A 20125-nucleotide genomic window follows, 5' to 3' on the forward strand; every position below is an offset into this window, starting at 1 on the left:
TCACACGCCTGTTATCTCAGTGGAGGTGAACTAGGAACAGGAAGCCAGGAGATGACTCTTGTCCCCCATTTATCCATTGTCTTTTTTTACCTCACTTTTTTTTTTTTCTGGCAGCTCAGTCAGCCCATGTATTATCATGCACAAGGTCTCTGGGTTCAGTCCCCACCTCCAGGGGGAAGCTTAACCAGAGATGAAGCCAAGTACTGCAGGTGTCTGCCTCTCCCTATTTTCACCTCCCCTCTCTCCTCAATTTCTCTCTTGTCTTACCAAAGGAAAAGAAATTCCTACCCCAAGCGGTGGATTCATTGTTCAGGTACTAGGCCCCAGCTGTAACCCTGGTGGCAATTAAATTTTTTTTAATCTTTATTTTTCATTTTTGAATATGAAAGACAAGCCAGAGCATCACCTGAAATGCTGAGGATTGAACTGGAACCGCAGGCATAAAAAACTGAGTAATTTCCCCCCAGCAGGGCTGTCGTTATTTTGCTAGAGTGAGTCCACTGACCCCAGTGGACTCTTTTCCCCTTTCAGTCTCAGAGACAGACAGAATAAAGGAGATAGCACAGCAGTGCCCCACTACTGGTGAAGCTTCTTCTCTGCATGCTGCTCACATTTGGTCCATGGGGCTGGGCCCCAGCTCCTTGCACATGGTAAACTGTGTGTTCTAGCAGCCGAACAATCATTCCCTGGGTGGTCTATTTTATCTGTTTGGTTATTCAGCCAGGGCACTACAGGGCATAACTGGATATTGGTGCTGTCTGGGAGGGAACCTGGGGCCTCATGCATTTAAGTGCTGTGTGTTACCACTGTGCTATCTCCCCAGATCTTCAGTGTCCTCTTTTCTTTTACAGAAACCTCTGGGCAAAGGGGCCTCCCTAGGGATGTGTGGGAGTATGGCTTTTGTGGGGTGTCACCCACACTGCTTTTGAGAACTTGGTCTGCTGTCAGTGAAGTGGTCTATTTTGTGGGATGCGTGAGCACTCCTGCTTGCTGTCTGGCTTGGCGTTTGTGAATGTTGATATCTCTGGTCCCATCTGGCAGGGTTCTTTTGTGTTGACTCAGAACAAAGGTGATAAAGGGACACTTTTCCAGGCTCGAGGGTGACTTTGACTTAGAGAAAGTTCGAGAATCACTGGGCAAAGTACACAGAATGGTGTACCCTCACAAAAAGGGTCGTGCGCTTGTTCAGAGTCACCAGGTGTTTTTAGTCAAATTCAGATTCTGCATACTACCCCTCCCTCCCCCCATCTGAGGATTCTATTTGGGAGGTTCTATTTATAGAACTGTTTGAATTACCCCAAAGAGCTTTAGAAATGATTCAAGTCATACAGAGAAAGAAGTTGGCACCAGCGGCTCAGCTGAGGCTAGTTTTATTTCTTGCAGAGAGCACTAATCTGGCATATGAGGAGCTGGGGTACCTCATGCCTACAGGCCTGTTCTCTCCCACTGTGCCACCTCCCAGCACCTCACTGTCATCCTTCCAGATGACTTGGATCACTTGCTCTCACACAGGGGAAGCCATCCTGGCTGAGAAATTTCTGTCTCTTGACGGAAAACAAAAGCACAGTTTTGATTTACCACACTCTACCACCAAGAATTATACAACTTGACAAATACAGTTTAGAAATTGCTAAAGCCTTTGTAATTACTTCCCCCAATGTATTTAAGTATAAAGAGAGCCCCCAGAAAGCCATAAATAAATACCTCTGTGAGTGGAATAATTTCTAATTAATTATGAGAAATTACTATCAATTATTAAACATCACTCCCAGTCTCTTATTATGAACAATTTGGGTGATTAATCGATGGAGGTGGCAGGAAATTCTCCTCCCCCTGGGTGAGAAGCCCTGCATTCCTGAAGGGCAGGATGTTTGCAGTCACTCCCAAAAGCTGTAGGCTGGGACAAATGTCTTCATAAGAAACCAAAGTGGGGAGACCCAGAGGAGGTCAGTGTGGATGGAAGCTGGATTGGCGAAGTATGACCACAAACAAAGACCCTAGGGCGTTTTGAGGGAACACCCAGGATTCTGAACCCCAGAACTGTGATGGGGTTGTATTTCTGTTGTCTGCAGCCACTGAGGTGGTGGGGGATTTGTGACAGTCACCCCTGGGAAGGGACACAGGAGCTTGCTCTGCTCAAGAGGCCAGTGATGATGAAGCCCACTGTGGGTACCCCAGAAGGGCTAAGGAGGGACAGGGTGGCAGGATGGTGGCACTTTGAAGGAGTCAGTTCTCCCAGGTGTTCCTTGGCTGCCAGCTCTCCAGCCTTGGGCCTCTCCTGTCCCTAGTTCCTTCATGTTCCAAAGCTAAGCCTTAAGACTTGGGAGTGGGGACATTTCCATTCTGACAGTCTGCCTACCTGGACAGGGCCCCTCTCTGCCCTACGTCAGCCACATTTGGTGGCTCTGACCTGTTGTGTCCTGGCCTCCATCTGTGTCACCCCCACCCCCACCTCCACTAGTGATGGCCTGGGAAGGTTGACCTTGACTGTTAAGGCTGTCTCCAAATGGTCCTGGCTAGGACACCTACTTCGTCACTTCCTGCCACCTCTCCAACAGAATTGAGCACAAACTTCTCCAACAGAATTGAGCACAAAAACACCAACTTCAGCTCCCATACATGCAGGACATAGCTTGGTATGCCGGGAAAACTCCTACCTAACCTTCAAAACACACTACTCCCAGCAGGGCTTTCCTGTTAGCCCTCTCAGTCCCCTCACTGAGCAAAGTACGCGCCTCACTGAGACCTGGGTATTTCTCCCTGCTCATAAGATGCAGAGCCTGGCTGTGCCTACCTCACTCCAGCTGCCCTGCCTTTGCTTTGATTTGTGTCTCCTGCTGCCTAGCACGTCTGATCCCTGTCAACACCTGATTCCTGGCACAACCCCAGCAGTGAGTGGCGGGCCTTTGCTGCTTGTCTTTGCTGGGCCCTTCTGGGCTGTATCAAAGTCAAGTGCCAACTCACCGAGGTCAGAATCCCTACCCCATTTTTTTCCTCCCTCCCCTAGAGAGAAGAGTGGAGCCCAGAAAATATACTCTGTAAAGATCAGGACAAGAACTGCTCCTCCCTTTGCAGCCAGTGGTCATGCCAGGGTCATCCAACACCTAAGTCTAGGGATGGCTGACTCCAGCCACAAGGACACACAGGCCCTCACTGCTGCTGCCCAGAGCCCCTCTCCACCCCAGCCTGGGGTTTTGACTGAGATGTAGTGAACCCACCTCTGCAGGAAGGACACTGTCTCCCCTACCCAGGGCCCTCTGGGTGTCACAGGGTACCAAACCCATGCTTTCTTTGTCCCCTGGGCAGCCGCCACTACCTGATCCTCAGCGACAGTGTCTGGTTGTGTCTCCAGGTGGCCGAGGCTGGCTGGATGCTGAGCTTCAAGCTTTCATTACTTCTATCAACAGCTGGTGATGAGGAGCCATTTATTACAACTTCGGCTCTGGGAAGGAGGAAAAAAAAAACCCAGGAAGAGGGTAGACAGGATCTGTTAGCACACCAATGACAAGTCTAATAGTTTTGTTTTTGTATGGGCTTGAATATAAACTTCTTCGCAAGAGCCAAATTGCAGTTATTACCTGCGAAGGGAAGGAGGTCTGTTTATCTTCCAGAATGCACTGACTGTCTCCCTCAGGTATAGCCTGAACACATTCCAGAGAGGGAAAAGAGTGATAAGACCCCCCCCCCCGTTTCCTCCCAGTGAAACCTTGCTGTCACTGTCAGAATGGTAATCCTTCTCCATGCTATTTTTACAGAATTACAAATAACAGCTGAATAAGCAGCCAAGTGTCTTGTGATGGCTTACAAACTTAATGAAGAGGGAACAAAACTTCATAGCTGGGTCCTGCCAAGAAGTCTCTGGCTCCTCCCCACAGTCCCTAGCTTCAGGGTTCAGGTGCTGTATCCCTGTTCCCCTCTGTTCTCAGCAGGGAAACCCCTTCTCTCCCCTCCCGGCTCCCCAGTGGTCTCACATAGCAGCTGCTCCATAAACAAGTGTTGGTTGAATTTGAGCTGGACCCTCAGGGAGTCTGAATCTGCTGGGACTCTGTATTCCCAGAGCAAAATGTAACTTGGGTGCACCCCAGCTTTCCACCACACTCAAGGACCAGTGTCATGGGGTCTGCTTGCATTTAGACACGAGAATCTATGCCAATAGGCTTCTGAGAATGTGGGTTATGGTGACATCTCTGAAGGCAGTGGAGAAGCCTGTCTGGCTCTGCCAGGGGGTGTAGATATATGCGGGTCACACCAGTGGGTGCCTTTTGTTGTGCCAATAGGGTGTTCTCCCTGTGAGGATGCATGGATCTGTGATGCCAAACTGGGGAGCTATAAAGAATCCAAACCTCACATCTCTGTCCTCTGCATTTTCCTTGGGAGGACCATGATTAAACCTGACAAAGCCCTCAGATTTAAAAAAAAATTATCTTTACTTATTGGATAGAGATAGCCAGAACTTGAGAGGGTAAGGGGAGATTGGGGGTGGGGGCAGAGAGACCTGCAGCACTGCTTCACCACCTACAAAGCTTTCCCCCTGCAGGTGGGGACTGGGGGTTTGAACCTGGGTTCTTGTGTATTCTAGTGCCACCACCTGGCCCCCTGACAAAGGCCCTTTAGTGAGCTCTAAACCCAGTGCTCTGTTGCTTGCTGTGGGTGGAGGAGAAATTCATTTGGGGTATGCTCTCCCTCCCCACCTGTACTCCTCACCCCTAGAGATTCCTGGCTCCTCTGGCTGAAGTCACCTGTCCTGAGTGTAAATATGTGTAACTTTGACAGATGACAGATGAAGGGGTTCTGAGTTTAGTTGATGCTGGTTTATGGGGCCCTCTGCAAGAAGGCAGAGTTTGGAATTGTGGCTGTCTCCAGGAAAGGAAGCAGAGGCCCTGGTGGAAAAAGTTCCCAAGTGGTGTGACTGTGGTGAAATGGCTTTATCTCTCTGAGCTTGTTTTCCCATGCAAGGAAAGGGTACAGGACAGGGAGCTAGCTGACTAGCACTGAGATTCTAGAATTCCATAACACACCCCAGAATTTCCTTTCCCCTGGGCTGCCTGTGCTGAGGCTATGGGGAGCAGGTTGTGGCTGTACCCTGCTGGGGCTCCCCTTTCCCACCCAGTCCTGACACAGACCCGTATGACAGATGTGTGTTTGCAGTGGTCCTCGTAAGAGGCTGGCTGAGGTTCTCGTCAGTGAACAACCTCCTAGCCCAGGCTTTCTGCGGCTAGTGTTATAATCTTGGGAGATCCCTGATATTCTGTGATTAGTGTTGTAATCTTGGGGGACACTTTTCAGAACCTGGGGTGCATTGGGAGTCCCTAGGCCCTCTCAGGAGTAGAGTGGTTCTGGTCTCCTCTGGGACACACAACAGCAGAGACAGGGAAGAAAAGTGATGTGCTCACATGGATTCAGTTGGAATTCCATGAGTCTCCACTTCTAGGGAGACCTTGGGTGGGGCAGGACAGTTAGAGTCTCATTGGAAGGGAAAAGAGAATGCCAAGTCATTTGACATAAACCATTGGCACAACTCAAGTGAAGGCTTTCTATTATCTAGCTTCCTATACACTCTCTCCCAATCCACCTGGAGGCAAGAGCTATATATTACGTGGAGTAGGATGTGTTCAATCTCTTGACCACCTCATGTATGTCCCTTCCTGACCCTGCACACTGACTGTCACTGCATCATGGGTCTCTGGTGCCCTCTTAACCTCCTGGGAGCTCAGCTTGTTCCATGCCCAGTGAAACATCAATATGGCAAAAGTAACAGAGGAGGTACTGTGTCCCCAAGTTCTGCCCACTTCTCCATGGATAGGTGCCCCCAAGAAGACCCTATGCTTGGAGCAGAGCCTCTGTCCCCCTCATTTACTTGAGGGCTGGGGGTGCAGTTCAATTGGGATCAAGTATGAGACTTGGTCCCAATTGGAAAGGCAGGCTGGGAGACAGTGTGGTGGTGGTGCATTGGCCTTGTATTGAGAAGTCCCATCACCACCAATAGATAGAGCTAAGCAATGCTCTGATCAATATTAATAAGAAGAATAAACGGAGTAATTTTAAAGAAAAGAGAAAGATAGTTGACAAAGTAGCTCACTTGGATAGTGTGCTACTATGTCATGATCCAGGTTTGAGCCCAGCCTCCACCACAATGAAGGAACCCTTGATGCTTTGGTCTCTTTCACACTTTTTTTCTGCCTCACTGCCTCTATCTGAAAAAAAAAAGTTAAATTAAAGAAGAAAGGGAGAAGTGGGAAGCAAAGTTTAGAAGCCAGGCACATAGCTGCACTCAGTCCCCTTGCATGCTGTCTGGGGGAGTGGGCAGCTGGAGTTTATAGGGCTGCAGGTCACAGCCATGGTGGAGTGCGGGGACCCAGAGACAGAGGCCAATCCCAGCAGTGGCAGTGCGGGTCTGCTGGCATGCTGAGCATGTGCACTGCTCCCAGCCTCCAGCTGTAATCGAGGTTAGCATTTCTGAGTTGACACCCTGTATCTATTTTAAGAGGTTTTAGCTAAATTCCAGAGATGTTTTTTATTTCCCTCTTAACCTTGGGCCAGGCCATCTACCACAGTGACACTGGGGAAGGTTCTGCTTCCCTCAGGCTCTCCACTGCTCAGCTGAAATGCAAATGAGGAATAGGCTCATCTGTGGGGTGGCTCAGGCACTTCTAGGTGGGTGGGCTTTTCTCTAGAGAGAGACTCTTAGCCTCTGCTCTTCCCATCTCTGTAGCCTCTAGACCTTGGGCCTTTTCATGGGCTCTTCTATCGACAGATCCACTCGCTTGCCCCAAGTGATTAGGGACATGCATAGCCAAAGTGAAACCAAACAGATCTGTTTGCTAAGTAAGAAGGGCACCATCCAGCAAAGAGGAGAAGCAGATTAATAGCTGCCTTACAGCAAAAACAAATGAACACAAAATCTAATTTACAAACCTATTAGATTTGCTATGTAAGCTGTTCACAGCTGATCTGATTGTACCTCTGCCTCCAGAATTCCTGCAAGACAAAGGAAATGCATTATTTATAAACCCAGCTCTTCTTTGCAAAGTCCTCTTCAATGACTAGGAGATTCCCCCAGCCTCCCCGGAGCCATAGCCAGAGGGCATTTGACTCTGGTTTGTCCAGCCCACACATAAACCCAAGCATTTTACAGAACTAGGCCTCCAGGATCCCCCCCCCCCCATTTGAACATTGTTTCAGTTCACACCAAGTTCCCCCCAGGAGACCTCCATTTGAGCCTTCAGAGATACCCCTTGGGGATTAATTTCCCCTGGTCATTCCCCAGAATAGTGGGACTCAGCATCTGCTCCAGTATGAATCAGCACACCCCTTCCCCTCCCTCCCCCCACCCCTGTGTTTGCACCAGGGCTTTTCTGCTTTCCACACACATGGAGTAAAACACCATCCATAGTAAAACTGTTGGCTTTTCACACTTGAGACCCTGGTAGTTCAACAGATGCTGTAAGATTGATTCAACAGTGCCTCCAACCAAATGTGGTGGTGACTTGCATATGGTGGCAGGAGAATGATGTTAACTGGTGTCACTCTGGGAGGTGTGAAGAGAGCAAGGGGTGGGCAAGTAATGAGGTCTTCTGTACCTGCTTTTGGAAGACAGGTCTGGGGAGTATCTAAGGCCCTTTTAGCCTTCACTGTCCTTTCAATCCTTTGAATCTTACTGTGGATGAAGCTGTTGGGCCATGGGATTTCTCCTGTGTCATTTTCACATGAATCCATTTGCCCCTGGTATCTAGGATTCCCAGCCTACTCTATTTTCCTCTATGTTCCCTCTCTTTACACACACACACACACACACACACACACACACACACACACACACACACACGGAGAGAGAAATTGAGAGGAAAGGGGGAGATAGAAAGAGCCATCTGTGGTACTCTTTCACTTCTTGTGAAGCTTCCCCCTTCCAGGGGAGGATCAGGGGCTTGAACCTGAGTCCTTGTGCACTATAATTTGTGCACTTTACCAGGTATGCCACTGCCTGGCCACTATGTGTTCTTAAAAAGTTGTGTGTTAGACTAGTTATTTTTATTATGGAAAATCTTTTTTTTCTCACTCTTCCTCTCTTTCTCTTTATTTTGTTTGACAGGACAGAGAGGAACTGAGGGGAAAGAAGGAGATAGAGACAGACACTTGCAGGGGGTGGGCAGTAGCACACCTGGTTAAAGCACACATAGTATGAAGCTCAAGGACCCACACAAGGATCCTGGTTTGAGCCCCTGGTTTCCCACCTTCAGAGAGGTTGTTTCACAAGTGGTGAAACAGGTCTGCAGGTGTTTATCTTTCTCTCCCCCTCTCTATCTTCTCCTCCCATCTCAATTTCTTTCTGTCCTACCCAGTAAAAAATGGGAAAAATGGCCACCAGAAGCAGTGGATTCATAGTGCCAGCACTGAGCTCCAGCAATAACCCTAGAGGTAGAGAGAGAGAGACAGGGAGAGAGAGAGAGAGAGAGAGAAGAGAGAGATTTGCAACACTGTTACACTGGTTGTGAATTATCTCCTGCAGGTGGAGAGCAGGGGCTTGAACCCAGGTCCTGTGCATGGTAACGTGAGCTTAACCAGGTGTACTACTGTCTGGTAGCCTTCTCATTGGTTTTTAGCCTGTGTGGTTTGGGGATTATTACCTTGTACTTTTTTCTCTTTTTGTTTACACTTCTGTCTAGTCTCTCTTTCTTTGTTGCCACCAGGGCTTTACTGCTCCAAACCAACTTTTTCCGATAGAAGGAGAGGGGTGGGCAGCAGGTGCCTCCCCAGTGGAGCACACACAGTACATGCTTAAGGACTCGGTCACCACATAGGCACACCTTCTTCATGGGCAGTGGAGTGGAACTGCAGGGCCTTTCCCCTCTTTCTGTCTCCGCACTGCCTGTTTCTGTCTCTCATCTTCAATTTAGAGGAAAAAACAAAACAGCTGTGCGGAGCAGTGGAGTCCTACAGGTACCAAGCCCCAGTAATAGTGCTGGTGGCAGAGAGAGACATATATACCACAGCACTGAAACCTCCCCCATCACCTAGTACTCCCATGTGGTATGCTGGGGGCTCCAATCGGGTCACGTGCATGGCAAAGCAAGTGTTCTCCCAGGTGAGCTACCTTGCCAGTCCCTCTCTAGTCTTTCAGTCAAGGTGTTGGTGCACTGAAGAGGAAAACTGCAACCACTGGGAACGCTATGGAATTGAAAGGAGTCCTGTGGTGCTGGGAGAATTTGACAGCCATACATGGAAAAATGAAACTAGACCACCACTTAATACCATGCACCAAATTCAGATCGAAATGGACCAGAAGGGAGTCGGGCGGTAGGCGATAGGTTAAGCGCACATGGCGTGAAAGTGCAAGGACCAGCGTAAGGATCTGGTTTGAGCCCCCGGCTACCCACCTGCAGGGGAGCAGTGAAGCAGGTCTGCAGGTGTCTATCTTTCTTTTCCCCTCTCTCTGTCTCTCCTCTTCTCTCCATTTTTCTCTGTCCTATCCAACAATAGTGACAACAACAACAGTAATAATAATCACAACAATGATAAAAGAATAAGGGCAACAAAAGGGGAAAAAATGGCTTCTAGGAGCAGTGGATTCATGGTGCAGGCACCGAGCCCCAGCAATAACTCTGGAGGCAAAAAAAAAAAAAAGAAATGGACCAAAGACCTGGATATTAGAAACTCTAAAGTTTTTTTTTTTTTTTTTTTGGCTTCCAGGGTTATTGCTGGGGCTTGGTGCCTGCACCACAAAATCCACTGCTTGTTATTTTATTGTTGTGGTTACTTTTGTTGTTGTCGTTGTTTGGATAGGACAGAGAGAAATGGAGAGAGAAGGGGAAGACAGAGGGGAAAGAAAGATAGACATCTGCAGGCCTATTTCACCACCTGTGAAGTAACTTCCCTGCAGGTGGGGAGCCAGGGGCTCGAACCGGTATCCTTATGCTTCACGTCATGTGCGCTTAACCAGCTTGCGCTACCTCTCTGCCCCCCAGAAAGTCTAAAGTTTATAGAAAAAGACATCAGTGAAACATTGCAGGATCTTCGCATCAAACATGTAGTTGGAGACTCAACCCCATGGGCATAGGAAATAAAAACAAGAGTAACTAAATGGGAATACATCAAACTAGTAAGCTTCTCCATAAGAATAACTAGGCAACTCAGTAAATGGGAGAAGATATTTGCACATCACACATCTGGCAAGTGACTGATACCAGACATCTATAAAGTTTGGTACTGCTCTACAAAAAGGGAAAAAATAACCCAATTAAAAAAGTGGGCCAAAGAACTAAATAAATAGTTTTCTAAAAAAGAGATACCCATGGCCCACAGACACATGAAGAAATGTTCCACTTCACTTATCATTAGAGAAATGCAAATGAAAACTACATTGAAATTCTATCTCACAGACCTATAAAAATGTCCTACATCAACAAAATGGGAAATGACAGGTGTTGGCAAGATTGTGGAGAAAAAGAAACTCTGTCTCACTGCTGGTGGGAATGCAAACAATGGCATCAATAACAACCACAACAATAATAACTACAACAGTAAAAAACAAGGGCAACAAAAGGGAATAAGTACATAAATATTTTTTAAAAAGAAAGAAATACATGAACTTGCAAAGAAAGAAAAAAGGGGGGCTGGGCAATGGCGCATCTGGTTAAATGCACACATTACAGTGCACAAGGATCTAGGTTCAAGCCCCCAGGCCCCCCAACCCATAGGGGGAAAGCTTCACAAGCAGTAAAGCAGTGCAGCAAGTGTCTCTCTTCCTCTCTATTCCTCTTCGCTCTAAATTTTTCTCTGTCCTATTGAATAAATAAATAAAGTTAAAAGAAAACAACAACAACAACAAACTGTCTCGAAGACTTTGAGAACCATGGTGACTATTTATTACTTTTGGGAGGTGGGAGGTTGGGGATAGAACCTTGTGGGTGTGGTGTAGAATTATACCCTGCAATCTAACAATCTTGTAACCCACTGTTAATCATACATAAAAAAGGAAAAGAAAGGAGTCTTGTGATTTAATGAAAAGTCTTTGGGGGAAAAGTTAATACCTATTTCTATTTTGGTTTTAAGTCTGCATATTTCAATCTATTTTCTTTAGGACTGCATACTTGTATGTGTCGTTTTCTGATAGATTGACTTATTTTCCAACATTTTTTTGGCAGCAGGTTATATTTTCTCATTTCACAGTCATAACTACTTGGTCAGATGTGGTCAGGACTTTTCTGAAAGCTGTTGGCCACACCTCCCTGGCTTTTCATATTCCCCCACTCTGACCCTGCTTTCAAAATCAGTACTTGCCCCAAGGGAGGACCTGCTGGGCTAGAGGTGAAGCCAGGCTGAGTAGTTGAAACACAGTGATAACAGGAGACTAATGAAGGCTAATGGAATGAAAAAGATCATTTAGAAATATTGCATAGAAGAGTTGATGTATGATTTAAAAAATCATTATCAATGAGAAATAGCTGGTTAACAATCTGAAGGTGAATGAGAGGGTGTTGGCCAAGTGTTAACCAACTCTAGACAGAAATATATTTCAAGTCGATGTAACCAGTGTTCTCCAAGCTCCAGTAATTCTCATAACCTATCACCAGCTCACCATATTGGTCTCCCATACCATCCTCTACTTGTTTTTTGTTTTTTTTTTAAAGGAAAAACTAGTTTGATCTTTTTTTTGTTTTGAAAATTCATCAGTAATTTTTTTTTCCTTTAAATTGTCACCAGGGTTATTGCTGGGGCTCAGTAGCTACATGATGAATTCACCACTTTTTTTTTTTTTTTTTTTGTAAAAATGGTGTGTGTGTTTTTTTTTTTTTTTTTTTTTTTTTTTTTTTTTTTTTTTTAGAGAGAGACAGGAGAAATTGAGAGGGAAGGGAAGATAGAAAGGGAGAGGAAGAGAGACAATTATAGCACTACTTTACTGCTTGTAAAACCTCCCTCCACCCTCCACAGGTGGGGCCTGGGGGCCTGAACCTGGGTCCTTGCTCATGGTAATGTACTTTACCTGGTGTGGCACCACCTGGCCCCTTCATCAGTAAAATCTAATAAAAACAATAGTCTATAAATTGAAATGACATTTAATTGCTTTACTAGAAAGTGAAATAAATGTAGGAAATGAAAAACTACATTTTAACAAGAAAAATAAGTAATATTCTATGATATAACTAACTCTTAACACAATTGAAATTACATTGATATTGGTCCCAATCTGTAATGCAATAATCTCAGACTTTAATAGATGCATAATCAGTAAAATCAGTACGTCCGTCACATTATAAAGCTTCTATCTCAAATATAAAATCTTGCAGCAAACTTGGAGCCATACTATTATATACTTAGTGTTTATTTATTTATGTTTTAATTTTTTCCATTGCCACCAGGGTTCTTTCTGGGGCTCAGTGCCTGCATCACAAATCCACTACTCCCGGCAGCCATTTTTCTTTATTTGATAGAAATTGAGAAATTTGATAGAAAGAGAAATTGAGAGAGGAAGGGGAGATAAAGAGGAACAGAGGTAGAGATGTGCAGTGCTTGCTTCACCACTTGTGAAACTTCCATACTGCAGGTGGGGTGAGGGTGTGCAAAACTGGGTCCTTTCAAATGGTAACGTGTGTGCTTAACTGGGTCTACCCACCATTGCCCAGCCTTCTGCTTCATTTTTTAATTGACTCAGCTTTTTTTTTATTTTACTTTTTTTTTTTCTTCCGGGGTTATTTCTAGGGCTTGGTGCCTGTGCTATGAATCCATTGCTCCTGGAGGCTATTTTTTTCCCATTTTGTTGCCCTTGATGTTGTTGGATAGGACAGAGAGAAATCAAGAGAGGAGGGGAGACAAAGGGGAAGAGAAAGACACCTACAGACCTGCTTCAGCACTTGTGTACTGAACCCCCCTGCAGGTGGGGAGCTAGGGGCTCAAACTGGGATCCTTAGGCCAGTTCTTTTGCTCTGCGCCACATGAGCTTAACCTGCTGTGCTACCACCCGACCCCCAATCGACTCAGCTCTTTAAACTTTCTCCTTCTCCTATGCAGTGTCATCTGTGAAAATATATATTTAATGACATGCATACTCATTTGAAAAAAGCACACAAGATCATTAACACAAAAATATTTATCAATAGAATTCCTAAAGACACCTTACATCATCACCAGGAATACTTGCAGCACACTCTGGGGAAGATTGAGTTAAACAGTTAAAATTTCAAGAAGGCAGTTCCTAAAAAAATCAGCAAGAAAATACCAAACATATCAGATGCCAAAACTTATCAAATCTCTGATACGGTCTCAAAAGTGTATGCAACGGACTTTTTACAACTTAAGTTGTAAGAGAAAATGTAGACAGATGAGGTTTCATAAGAATTTAAAGCTCTGTGTATACAAAGAGAAAATCTCCACCAACTCTGTTTGCCCCCTTTGTGAAATGTACTCCAGGAGCAGCCAGCACACATGGAGCCCATTGTGTTCTGAGGACTGGAGAGGACCCAGGTCCAGCAGTGGGTAGCTCCCCCATAGCTTTCTCCCCACATCTCAGAGCACCAGGCCCTGCTGACAACTCACATGCCCTTCCAAACCCACCTTCCCTCTCACTGGAGGCTTCCAACCTCAGCACTTGGGGCTGAATGTTTGACGTGAGGCAGTTTTCTGTTCAGCATAGAACGTTAGTACGTCTGACCTCTCTCCATCTAATGCCAGTGATGTCTGGAAACATCACTATAGGAGATTTCCAATATGTCCCTTTCCTGCCAGCTGCGGCCAAGAAGATGGAGGCCCTCCCCATCACCATCCGGCCACCCCAGCCCTCGGCATCACAAGCCCTTGCCCAGCCCCATCTAAATGAGAAATATATAGAAAAGCATTTTGCTCATGAGAAAGAGCTCTATAAAATAAAGTGACCGAGTGTAGTAACAGTTTCAAGAACATCCAGTCTTTCATCTTCCCCTCCCAAAGCATTCATTTCTGTCATGTCACCTTATTGTCTTTATTTCATAGAATTACAGGTGTGACTAGAGAAATCTTTGCATCACACGGTCTAAACATCTCAAGAGTTGAGACCAAAGCCTGGACATTTGGTTCTGGCCTCAACCACCTCGGCTGCTCCCTCCCTTAGAACATAAACCCCAGGTCAGGATGTAAGAGGAGGCATATGGACCATGCCTTTGCCTCTCCTTTTCCATCCTCTGACCTGGAGTGCTCTACTGACTCTGGGTAGACAGCTGGCCAGGGAGTGTGCCTTTTGAAGCAATCCAGAACCCACAGTACTCAACCTCCTTTATTAGGGCCTCACTCTGGGTCCCGAATGACCTGCTCTAATAACCCTAGAGCCCAGTGTCTGACAAGTAGGGACAGTACCTGTGCCCCACAGCCTGTAGGATTATTCAGACTGTTGAACCTAAGTTCCTTTCCCTGTACCCCACCTGGGAATATAACTGCCTGCCTTTTCAAATCTCCTGATGGCCTGAAAGTACGTACCCAATAATAACTCTCATACAAAATCCAGAGGAGTGTCGTGCATACCTTTTTAGTTGGGCACAAAATTTTGATCAGCTGAGGCTCAGCCAACCAAGTCAAGTGTCAGCACTTAGATGGGCTTTTCCTCCGCAGTCTTCCCTGCAGCTTGCTTGCCATGTTCCCATGTGTTATTTATCCTTGTACAAGACACAATTTCACAGCACAGATACCCTGGGAGTGAGCAACCCATCATTCAGAGCAACTCGTATTGCAGGCATTTGGCTCAAAATGAATCACATGAATTGACAAGGGATTTTTCTTTTTTCTAATTAGGTTTCATCTCCAACCTCACCAAAACAAACTTACCTTCCCTGTAGTGGGGGAACAGAGTGACAGTCGATGATGATCAGGTAAGAAAAATCGGCTAAAGATAATTCACACAGTGACATAGTCATAGAAACACAGATGTTTAAATCATCTAAATGAGAAATATATGGGAAAGCACTTCACTCATGAGGAAGAGCTCTATAAAACAAAGCATAACGATTGCAGTAACAGCTGTCCACTTGACCTGCTAAGCATTCTCCGATGTGCTGATGACAAAGGCTGACTGCCTCACAGGTCGACACTCCAGAATGCCAATCTCCTTTGCACTGTTGGCATGAATGCTGTTAAAGAAACACTCTGCACAGCTATGCAATCAGCAAATCCCAAACCTATATTTCTTCTTAACCTCTTCATCCAAGCCCAGTATTTACAGGTAAGGTAAAGTCCAATGTAGTTTGGTCTCACGGCTGTGTCAAACCCCAGGACCTCAATTTCTTGCTGGCAAGTTAGGCTCCGTAACTTTGAGGAGCTGACAGCTTAAATTGAATTAATAGCCTGGACCCAACTCAAACAGTTCATTAGTCTTGAGACTAGAAGACAGACTAAAGAGAGATTCATAGACTTGCATCAGATGGCTCTTCCTTCCTTGCTCAGGGAGGACACTGAATACTTTCTTTCAATGTGTGCACTGGGGGTTCCAGCCTGTTGACATGGGGGGTAGCTAGGGTACACACACTCAAGAATGTGGTTCCACAGACCCATGGGGGTAGGGAGGAAAAAGCAGGGAAATGGTGGATTTGGGCTCAATCCCAGGAACAGAGCTAGGGCTCCCAACAGGGCTCAGAGGTATATATTTTTTAATTTCTTTATTGGGGAATTAATGTTTTACATATGACAGTAAATACAATAGTTTGTACATGCATAACATTCCCAGTTTCCCATATAACAATACAACCCTCACTAGGTCCTTTGTCATCCTTCTTGGACTTTTATTCTCCTGCCCCCACCCACCCCAAAGTCTTTTACTTTGGTGCAACATGCCAATTCCAGTTCAGGTTCTACTTGTGTTTTCTCTTCTGATCTTGTTTTTCAACTTCTGCCTGAGTGTGAGATCATCCCATATTCATCCTTCTGTTTCTGACTTATTTCACTTAATGTGAATTTCTCAAGGTCCATCCAAGATCGGCTGAAAACGGAGAAGTCTCCATTTTTTATAGCTGAGTAGTATTCCATTGTGTATATATACCACAACTTGCTCAGCTGTTGTTGGACACTTGTGTTGCTTCCAGGTTTTGGCTGTTACAAATTGTACTGCTAAGAACATATGTGTACACAGATCTTTTTTGGCTGGGTATGTTGGGTTCCTTAGGACAAATCCCCAGGAGAGGAATTGCAGGATCATAGGGTAGGTCCATTTTTAGCCTTCTGAGAGTTCTCCAGACTGTTCTCCACAGAGGTTGGAGCTATTTACATTCCCACCAGCAGTGCAGGAGGGTTCCTTTGACCCCACAACCTCTCCAGCATTTGTTAGTTACCTTTTCTGATATATGACATTCTCATAGGAGTGAAGTGGTATCTCATTGTTGTCTTTATTTGCATTTCTCTGACAATCAGAGATTTGGAGAATTTTTCATGTGTTTCTCAGCCTTTTAGGTCTATTCTGTGGTGAATATTCTGTTCATGTCCTCTCCCCATTTTTGGATGGAGTCATTTGTTTTCTTGTTGTTGAGTTTGGCAAGCTCTGTATATATGTTGGTTGTTAGCCTCTTGTCTGATGTATGGCATGTAAAGATCTTCTCCCATTCTGTGAGGGGTCTCTTGGTTTGGGTAGTGGTTTCTTTTGCTGTGCAGAAGCTTTTTAATTTGGTGTAGTCCCATAGGTTTATACTTGCCTTAATCTTCTTTGTAATTGGATTCGTTTCATTGAAGATGTCTTTAAAATTTATGTGGAAAAGAGTTCTGCCAATATTTTCCTCTTAAGTAGCTGATAGTTTCTGGTCTGACATCTAAGTCCTTGATCCACCTGGAATTTACTTTAGTATTTGATGAAATATAGTGGTTCAGTTTCATTCTTCTGCATGTTTCAATCCATTTTTTCCAACACCATTTGTTTAAGAGACTCTGCTTTCCCCTCAGAGGTATTATTTTAAGAGTTAAAATGAATGATCAAATATTCATGACGAAATTTCTCTTTTAACCCATTAGGTGTCCAATTCAGTGGCATTAAGTATCTTCATGAGGTTGTGTAGCCGTCACCACTCCTGACCTCCAGCAGTTTTTCTTTACCCCAGACAGGGACCCTGAACCCATTAAACAACAGCTTCCCTGCCCCTTCTCCCCTGGTTGATGTTACGTTTTTATCACTATGAGTCTGCTTATTGTAGATATGCTATCCACATGTGATAATGCAGAATTTGTCCTTTTGTGCCTGGTTTCTTTCACTTAAGTGTGATGCTCTGGTTTTGAGGTGGCAATTATAAGTAGGCAGGAAGTCAGAAGAAGGGAAGAAAAGCCCCTTCTGAGTGTGGATCCCTGGCCACAGTGATAAGCACAGGAAAGGAGGCCCCACAGGCTGGCCTATGTGGGGATGGCCTGGGCTCTTAAGTAGCAGCTGCCAACAATTTGAACTTGCAGCCTCTCCCTTCCTCCACCTGAGCAACTAACTGTACTTGACCAAGTGTCCAGGTGGGCAAGGGGCCCGGTAGGGCTGATCCAGGGCATACCCTCCCCATGAGGCTGGCAGTGATGGTCTCTTTAGCTATCCTAGCACAATAGCCAACATGGCACCTGTCCTCCACTGGGAGTCGGCACTGCTGAGAAGGCTGCAGCAGGGACTCCCTGACTCTGAGCTGGGCTGCTGTGCGAGCCCTTGTCCATTGGGGCCAGTCACTGAGTCCTTTCCTGGTATTACCACCTGGTATTACCTGCGCTTGCTAGCTTCTCCCCACCAATGGGGAGTCCTTGATGAGGGACTCATAACTGTTTACCATCTGGTTCAGACTGAGAATTACCAGGGTCATCAGGAGACCTAAAGGTCCAAGGTCAGACTTTGCAAATTTGAGAATGGAGCTGCTGATCCATGCCATCAACCACTTTATAAATACAGCCTTCCCAACTGTTGTGTAGAAAATCCAGTAAGTAAAAAGAGAGAAAACAAACTTCTCTACATTTCTTTCTTTTTTTAAAGTATCTGTCAGGGATTCATGCATGCTATTCCAATGTTCCTGGAGGGCCTTTCTCTCTCTCTCTCTCTCTCTCTCTCCCTCCCTCCCTCCCTCTCCCTCTCTTTAAATTTATTTTTAGATAGATAAATAGGCAGACACCACAATACCACTCTTTATTCATGGAGCTTTCCCTGTTGCCTTGTATGGTGCTCTCATGTGGTGCTGGGGACTCATACCTGGGTCCTCAAGCATGGTAAAGTGTGCTCTCTACCAGGTGAATTCTCTCCTGTCCATCCACAAACTTCTTACTGACAAAAATAAAAATGTTAGCAGTAACTGAGCACAGTAGTCCCTGCCTTCCCAGGGGTTCAGCTACTCACAGTCACCCACAGACTGAAAACTTTATTTGCAACAAGGTATTTGCAATAAGAAGGAAGGAGAGTGAGAAACAGACCATACTCATATAACTTTCATTATGGTAGATTGATGTAATTGATCTCTTTTGCTATCAGTTTTTGTTATTAATCTGTCAGTGGGTCTGATTTATAAACTAAACCTTGTTATAGGAATGTGCAAACAGGGAAATGAATAGTATATGTAGAGCTTGGCACTGCCTGTGGTTCCAAGCCCACAGGGGGTTGGAATATATTCCCCACAGATCAGAGGTGCAACTGCATATTTTTGCTAACAGATATCTTAGAGAACATAATCTTGTTTAACTGAGGTTCAACCTTAAATGTTCCTGTCACCATTATAGGGAAGTGGCCTCACTCTTCTCCAGAGCCTTCCCTTGCCTCTAGGAAACACTCTCCCCTCCCCTTTAGTGAGCTCACTGAATTGCTCTGCAACTCTCTTGTAGAACTCCACTCTTTCTACAGAGAGCTGTCCTGTGGAGAAGCAGGTTAGGAGGCTGAGACAAGGCTCCCTGGGTCCAAATTATAGTTGAAGTAATTATTAGCCTTATAATCTTTGACCATTACTTAACAGATTTGGGAGCTTTCATTTGTTAATTCATCTGTAACATGAGGAACTGTATCTACTTCAGTGTTGTCATAAAGATTACAGGAGCTAAAGAATGCCATTTAGAATAGCACTCTACATTAATGTTATGTCTCTTTTGATCTTCCCAACCATTTAAAGATATGTAATCATTCCCAGCTTGATCACAGGGTCACACAGTAGCAGGGATGTGGTTGGGGGTGACTAGTGAGCCATACTTTCCCAGCCTCTGCTCTGGAATGTGAAGAGCCAAATGTTCCCCCCACCCCCAACTCCTCCCTGTGGCAGCTTCTAGGTCATATTCTTGTTGACATTCTTCTGGTTGAAGTGGGGTCTGCTCCCACAAGCAAGGCTTCCCTGAAGTCACTCTCCAGAAGGGAGGACCATGGGCTCCATGCAACAGCTCGCTTCCAGCAAGAGCACCACTATGGCTGGAATTGGCTGGTCACTTCTGGACTTTAAGCAGCTTCAGCTTTGTAGGCAGTGAGTGTCATGTATGACATGGGTTTTACACCAAGTTTAGCTTTAGTTCCAGGACCATCCAGTTTGTCAGTATCCCAGTTTGTCAGTCTCCTCCAGTCCTACTCACCCACCTTCTTGTCATCAGGCCTAGTAGCTCTACCTGCTCAGTGGTCCTGAGACACCCCTTTCTATACAGCAAGTCTTGAGATTGTGCATAAGCTCTTAAACCCCAAAGATAACTCAGAGTTCTAGAGAAACCAGTGGGTCCCAGCCTTGCTAGTGGTGTTTCTGTGGCAGCAACATGTTCCATATAGGCTTCTCTGCAGCCCTGCTTCACCACTTATGAAGCTTCTCCCTGAAGGTGGGGACTGGGGCTTGAACCTAGGTCCTTATGCATGATGATGCGTGTAAATGGTAAAGTGTGCCACTGCCTGGCTCCTGCAAACTTCTTTTTTTTTTAATATTTATTTTATTTATTTATTCCCTTTTGTTGCCCTTGTTGTTTTATTGTTATAGTTATTATTGTTGTTGTCATTGGATAGGACAGAGAGAAATGGAGAGAGGAGGGGAAGACAGGAGGAGAGAAAGATAGACACCTGCAGACCTGCTTCACCGCCTGTGAAGCGACTCCCCTGTAGGTGGGGAGCCGGGGTTCGAACCGGGACCCTTATGCCGGTCCTTGTGCTTTGCGCCACCTGCGCTTAACCCGCTGTGCTACAGCCCGACTCCCTCCTGCAAACTTCTTACAGCCT

The 20125-nt window shown here is 45.6% G+C and overlaps 1 protein-coding gene and 1 long non-coding RNA gene across 3 annotated transcripts in view; one reads left to right on the forward strand and one right to left on the reverse strand.

The window, feature by feature from the left end:
* ST8SIA2 (ST8 alpha-N-acetyl-neuraminide alpha-2,8-sialyltransferase 2) overlaps positions 1-20125 on the reverse strand; it is a 57773-nt gene that overhangs the window by 17937 nt on the left and 19711 nt on the right. The window contains exons 2-3 of one of the 2 annotated variants that reach the window (XM_007517749.2): positions 6916-6978; positions 3317-3442 (exon numbers count right to left, since the gene is read on the reverse strand). In XM_007517749.2, the coding sequence (XP_007517811.1) occupies positions 3317-3442; positions 6916-6978 (189 nt within the window). The remainder of the gene's footprint in view (positions 1-3316; positions 3443-6915; positions 6979-20125) is intronic. The other variant, XM_060179357.1, reaches the window with a different exon arrangement.
* The window catches only part of LOC132534864 (uncharacterized), a 171747-nt gene that overhangs the window by 469 nt on the left and 151153 nt on the right, over positions 1-20125 (forward strand). Inside the window, exon 2 of the long non-coding RNA XR_009546606.1 lies at positions 14755-14831. This is a non-coding gene — a long non-coding RNA (uncharacterized LOC132534864). The remainder of the gene's footprint in view (positions 1-14754; positions 14832-20125) is intronic.

The sequence above is a fragment of the Erinaceus europaeus genome, chromosome 20 (genome assembly GCF_950295315.1).
Source record: "Erinaceus europaeus chromosome 20, mEriEur2.1, whole genome shotgun sequence".
NCBI classification, from domain to species: Eukaryota; Metazoa; Chordata; class Mammalia; order Eulipotyphla; family Erinaceidae; genus Erinaceus; species Erinaceus europaeus.